This window comes from Lipotes vexillifer, unplaced genomic scaffold, assembly GCF_000442215.2.
Source record: "Lipotes vexillifer unplaced genomic scaffold, Lipotes_vexillifer_v1.1 scaffold285, whole genome shotgun sequence".
Taxonomy (NCBI): Eukaryota; Metazoa; Chordata; class Mammalia; order Artiodactyla; family Lipotidae; genus Lipotes; species Lipotes vexillifer.
The window spans coordinates 463252-469437 of NW_006788807.1; the positions used below are offsets into that span (position 1 = coordinate 463252).

Below are 6186 nucleotides of genomic sequence, written 5' to 3' on the forward strand. Positions count from 1 at the left end.
TTTTACTTTCTAGGAGCTCCTTTTTGTTCTGACTGTTTCTTCTTCATAACCTTCTGTTTTTGTCTGATATTGTCTTCAGTCATTTTTAATTTCTTACATTTGTGTTTGAGTTTTCTTTGATGCTACAGATTTTTCTCAGATGTGTGTGATCCTTTGTCATCCGTCCATGTCTGAGAATGCGGAATGGGCTAGATGAGTGGGAATTCTGTGTGTATGGCAGGAGCTTATCATCTGGGGTGGGGGTGGGGTGGGTTGTGGGTGTATGAAGCTGCTCTCAGGCTGGGACAAGTGGAAGGCTTCCCTCTGGGCATGGATGTTGCCAGAGGCTCCGTTTATCTCCTTCAGGAAAGAGGCCACCATCCTTTTTCTCTATGGGGATAAATGTATGGCAGCAGGTACATCTGCAGGTGCAGGGGACAGGGTGGGGGTGTCAAGGGAAAGGTCAGGGCCAGGAGAATGCAGACCTCCAGTTGCTCATCTCATCTCTGTCTTCAGCCACGACTCCCACCTCCATCACTCCTGCCACTTCTGGGCAGGAGCCTTTCATGAACTCTAGAATGCAGGTAGCACCCCATCCTCCACTGCAGCATCCACTGCTCACTCACTGGGCCAAAGCTGACCAGGCAAGGTAGGTACAGTCTGGCAGATCGCAAAATATGCTGTCTGACCTCTTGGGCCTGCCCTCTGGGTTCTAAGATTGGTGTTTATTTTCATATCACACAAGCCAAACTCACTGAAGCCAAGGTCATTGCCCCTACACAAGAATAGGAGCCACAGTCCTGAAAGGTTATTGTCATACAGACAGTGCCCAAAGGGTCAAGCTAAGGGTGAGACCGTGTCCAATGTGTTCCATGAACTCTTAGAGGAGATATACTAACATAGTACTTATTAGCATTTGCTAAATTGACTACAAACCATATTCTTGTGGGGTTTCTCACTTTAGAAAATGAATATGTGTATAGATTTTCACTTTCTATCTTATGAAAGCTTACCCTCCAAATCCTCCAAGGAAAGGAGCAGAGAGGGCAGAGTCAAGAGATTTTCCTGGGTTAGTTAAATAGGTCATGGGTGAAACCAAGGCCCCTTTGATCACCTGCTCCTTCTCCAGTTTCTCGAGGATGCGAACCAAGGATTTAGCCAGGGGTTTTTTCCCAACCAAACAGGCTCCAAAATACAGCCCTTCATGAAGCAGCTGTCCTTGGCCCAGCAGGAAGGGAGTGCATCGCTGCCTTACTGGGGTATGTTCCTTGGCCTCCGAGGGACACTGATGGCTACAGTGATCCCCCTGTTGGCCTGTGAGGATTTCAGAGGGTCCTGGTTCCTGAATAGCTGACCCAGTGATGGGGCCGCCATCCCCCCGTGGCTTCCAGGGCACTAAGGGCTTTTAAAAGCACGATGAAAACGTTGCCCCCTTAAACCCACTTGGTTGTGGGTCGTTGATGCAATGGGAACCCACGGCCGGGAATGGCACTGGACGTGTGAGATCACAGCGCCCCTCAGGTCTCAGGGTAGAGCCGCCCTTGAGGGCTGGTCACGGTGGCCTCTTGGGGGAAGTTTGGGATGGGGCCCAGGAGCTCCCAGACTGGCCTCCAAGGCAGGGAAGGTCGGAGACCTGAGTCCATCCGCTCACCCCCATTTCCTTCGCAGATGCAACGCAAGCGTTCAGAAGAACGCGAGAAACCAAACTGCGTATGACCTGGCCCTGGAAACTGTGGATGACCGTTAGCCCTGAGGGCCCAGCAGGCTTCCTTTAAAGAAACCATCCAGCTCTGGCTGTGCTTTGTTCTCTTCCTTCTGAAATGCGTATCTGAGGTTTGAAAACTGAGCTCAAGAGGCGCTCATAAGCTTTTAAAAGTTATGTGACAGTATAAGCCCCCAACACCCCATGAGTATTTCCCCAAATGCCCTGGAGAGTGATGAATTTAGTGTATGCTCTCAGTGGTGTATTGCTGCTTGTCTTAGAATTTGCTCTTTTATTTCTCAGTAGAAAAAATTACACACGGTTCTAAGCCAAAAGGTATAAAGTGTTGTGAAGTCTCCCTCTCGTCCCTGCCCCACAACCACCCACGTCCCCTCCACAGAGGCCACCAGTGACATCCGTGTCCGTCGTGTCTTTCCAGTAGTGTAGGATTATATAAGCAAATGTACGTAGTATGTGTATGTGTTCATACGGAGTACACGTAAAATATAAGTAGAGGTAACACATATATTCCGTCCCCTTGTCTAAGACAAATGGTGGGAAACCACGTACTGCTCTGCATGTTGTTTGCTTAATATATCTAGTAATTGGTTCCAAATTAGTTAGTGCATAAAGATTGAGCTTATTAGAATTTTTCCTTATTAAGCTAAACTCATCAATATTCCTGTTGTTATGGCTTGTTCTTTGGTTGACAAGTAAGCTTCGAATAAACCAATTGCAGGAATGTGTAATTTGGATTCATTTCTTTTTTTCAGATGGTCATTTCAATCTTTGGGTGCTAATGCTGCAGTAGGAGTCCCTAAATTGTTTCTGTTAACATTTGTAAACAGGATATTTGTTAATTTAGAATAATTAACTCACAACAATAAGTAATAGACTCTGCTGGCATCACTGCCTACACTTTATTTTCCCAGGGTGGGTGACTGTCTGCAGGCGGACAGGTACAGAGTGGGACCCAAGCCCCAGTGGGGTTGGGCGGTGCCGACCCTGGCTTCCCAGGTAGACACCTGGCCTGGCAGCCTGCAGAAGGGGAGGGAGCGGCTGCCAGGGTAACCAGTGTCTGGAGAGCCCCGCCAAGGACAGTCATCTGGTTTGGTGTCTGGGTGGTTTGCACTGTGTCTGCTTCGTGTAGCCAGGACGACCTTTCCAGAATTCTCTTCCTTTAAGGTTGGGCTCAGGGTTGGCTGCAAGAGAAACTGCACAAGGTTCAGGATTCAGAAGATGGAAGGGATGCGGCGGCCACCACCCCAGGAAGGTGGGTTAGGGCACCCAACACTGTGGCTCGCACCCCACGGGCTCTGGAATCGACAGTGGGGGAGGAGGGTGTGCAGTTCTAGGCCATTTCCCCAGACCTCAGGGAGCAGGGAGGGCCCCAGGGACCTGCAGGTTCCACCACAATCCCCTCGGGACTCTTGGGCGAAGCTTTCATACCCTGAGCGCAGGAAACATTGCTCCCTGGGTTTTCTGCGCTTCCTGGTGGAGGGTCCCGCCCTCCCTACCCAGAGGCCCTCCCAGCACCAGCCGCCTGACATCTCACGCTGGGGCTCTGTTCTCTCACACAAACTGCCCTTGAATTTCACTCCTTCAGAATCAAACCTCATTTAAAAAGGGAACAGGTAGCTTAATAGTTAAGATGCAGGAACAGAGTTTCAAATCCAGAAACGTTCTTGGTGAAATCCTACAAGGTTACATAAAACATTATATAAACATTGAACTACATGTTTGGAAGAAAATTAAAATCAAACCCACGTTTTTAAGGCAGGACCTTTCTGGTTTCAAAAATCATGTTTTTTCTTATCCTTTATAGAGCTTTCTTTTTCTTTGCCTAATGATGGTGTATCAGGGCTTGACGAGGGAGCAGAACTGCTATAGTGATAAAAAGTCAGGGCTTTAATAAAGGAACCGGATGGTAGGCAGCCGGGGAGTGAGTGGGTCTGCCTGCGGCCCGACTAGCTGCAGCTCAGCAGGACAGCAGTGGGGAACAAAGGGCGGGTGTGATGTGGGGAGGGGTGGAGTCTATTGAGCCCTGGACGCGTCTCCCTCCCCCTCCTCACCGTGGAGCCTGCTCTGGGCCGGGCTCTCCAGAAGCAGGTGCTGTGATGGTTTGGGATGGAAGGGCATGAGTGTTTACTGGTGATTGACACCCGTAAGAGGAGGAGGAGACTGTGCAGGGGGAGCGGCTGGTGGCCCCGCAGCCCCGACAGAGCCTCCCGGGCTGCTTGAGTGGCCTCACAACATGGCGGCTGCTTGCCCTCAAGTGGGGGTTCCAGAGAGTAAGGCCGGGTCCCGTTGTTCTTTATCACCTGCCTCAGGACCACCCACCGTCCTTCCCAAGGCATCCTGCTGTGCTCAGCTCCACCTGGCACAAATACCAGAGGTAAGGATCATGAGGGGCCATCTTGGAAGCTACTTTGGTGAGTAAATAAACAGAATGAATAAATGAGAGTGGGTTAGAGCGTTGTCTAGAGAACAAGGCTCTGCGCTCGTCAGTAAGCTTCAGAAAACACTTTCCTTACTCTTCCATATGCGGCCACCTGAAACAGAAGTTTACTCCGTAGATAAATATAAAAATATAAAAAGCACACATGAATAAAGTATGAAGAGTTAGATGTTAGCTCTTTTATTCGCTAGTTTAAGTGGACATCTTTACAACAAATATATCTGGATTTGACTCCTCACATTAAAAGAAATTAAATTTAGTTCACCAGGCTCCCTGCTCCTGCTTCCATCTTTCTACAATCAGCGTTATCCTAGGATGGTAATGGGAAAACAATCACAGCGCCCACTGGGCTCCCCAGTGCCCTCAGGCCTCGGACGATTTCCTCCTCACCAGACAGGCGACCCCAGGCTTTTCTTCCATCCAAGCCCCACCACCACCTGCTATGTGCCCCGGCCCGTGCCAGCTCCCACTTTGGTAGCATCACACGCGGGGATGGGAGTTAACAACGCGGGGGAAGGCAGAATTCACTTTCTCTGCCCGGCCCTTGAGCTGGGACCGCCGTCTCCTCCTGTCCTCAGACTGGGCCCAAACCAGTGTCCCTGGTTCTCCGGCCTTTGGACTCAAACCAGAACTGCATCACCAGCTTTCCTGAGTCTCGGCTGCAGATGGCAGGCGGTGAGAATTCTCAGCCTTCGTGAGAGCACGAGCCAGTTCCGATGATAAATCTCTCTGTGTTTATCCGATTGGCTGTTTCTCTGGAGAACGCTGACTAATACACTTCTGTAATTTACTCTTTTTTTTCTTTGATATTCATCCCCGTATTCACTCTTTTTTCCCTTCAAACTGGGGGTACAAAGTGCTGAGGACCAGGCATGACAGGCAGCTCTATGATGATGCCCAGCAAGTCCCTCTCGTGGACACCGTGGGGTGCCTCTCCTGTCATTGGATGTTATGTGGCGAAGGTGACTTGAGTCTGTAATGTAATTAAAAACCATAATCAATTGATTTAAAGTTAATCAAACAGGAGGTGATCGTGGGTGGGCCTGACCTTATCAGTGGAGCCCTTTAAAAGAGTGGCTCAAGGTCAGAGGCTCGGAACCGCCGAGTCCTTCTTTTGGTTCTGGAGAAGCACACTGCAGGCTGTGGGGACCCAGGGGCGGCCGCCGGGAGCTCAAGGCCTCCCTGCTGGGCGCGGAACTCGGCCACGACCCTGCTGGGGCGGAAGCTGCAGGGGGCCTGCCTCCCCTCGGCCCCTCCTGCCCACAACACCTCTCCCCGCAGTGTCTCCGCCCGCCCAGGGAGGGAGGTTGGTGGCAGCATTCGCTCGTCTGCACGGTTCACCTTCTGTCTTTTCCCTTTTCTGTGGCCTTTGGCTTTGGCGCTGCTGGGCTTTCAGGTCATCTTGCTCTGTTCTGTCACCGCCCACCTAGGGCCACCCCAGTGCATCCTCTGCGGGTCCACCCCGCGGCTGCTGTGTCCAGGATGCCCATACCCGGGGGCTGGGATGATGCTGTCTCTGGGCTCCCGAGCCCGTCTGCCCACCTCCAGACCCTGCCCTTGCTCAGGCCTGGCCTCCCCTCCTCCCCCGGGCCCCCCAGCCTCCTCCTTCCCATCCTGCCCACGTCCTGCCCCTCCACCACCGGCCCCAGCCGCGTGTGCCTCTCCCCCCAGCAGAGATGACACGTCCAGCTGGTACCTCCCAGGTCACAGGCCCGTCTCCCCGGAGACTAAACACCTGCGGGCGCAGAATCTTGGTGCCTCCTCCCAGTTCCCGGCACATGGGTGATGAGTCTGATGCACTTCACCTGCCGGCACGAATCAAGGTCATTTTCACATTCGCACGTCCTCCGAGCCGCATGGAGCCTGAACAGTAAGATGTTTGCCCCCGAGCTGCTTCCAGGAGCTTGGAGTCAGCTGCGTCTGTGTGAGGTCAGCCAGTTAAGACGCGTCAGTATCGTGGGGTGACCTTTGGAAGGTGCGGAGCCTGAAGCCTAGGGGCACCTGCGCAGAATGACGATTATCACACCTTTTCCCAATCACCTCCCCC

At 52.0% G+C, this 6186-nt stretch overlaps 1 protein-coding gene across 1 annotated transcript in view; it reads left to right on the forward strand.

The window, feature by feature from the left end:
* Nucleotides 1-1726, forward strand: part of DZANK1 (double zinc ribbon and ankyrin repeat domains 1) — a 79443-nt gene extending 77717 nt beyond the window's left edge. The window contains exons 18-19 of the mRNA XM_007461794.1: nt 1164-1238; nt 1648-1726. Coding sequence (XP_007461856.1) covers nt 1164-1238; nt 1648-1726 — 154 coding nt within the window. The remainder of the gene's footprint in view (nt 1-1163; nt 1239-1647) is intronic.
* Nucleotides 1727-6186: the final 4460 nt, after the last annotated feature.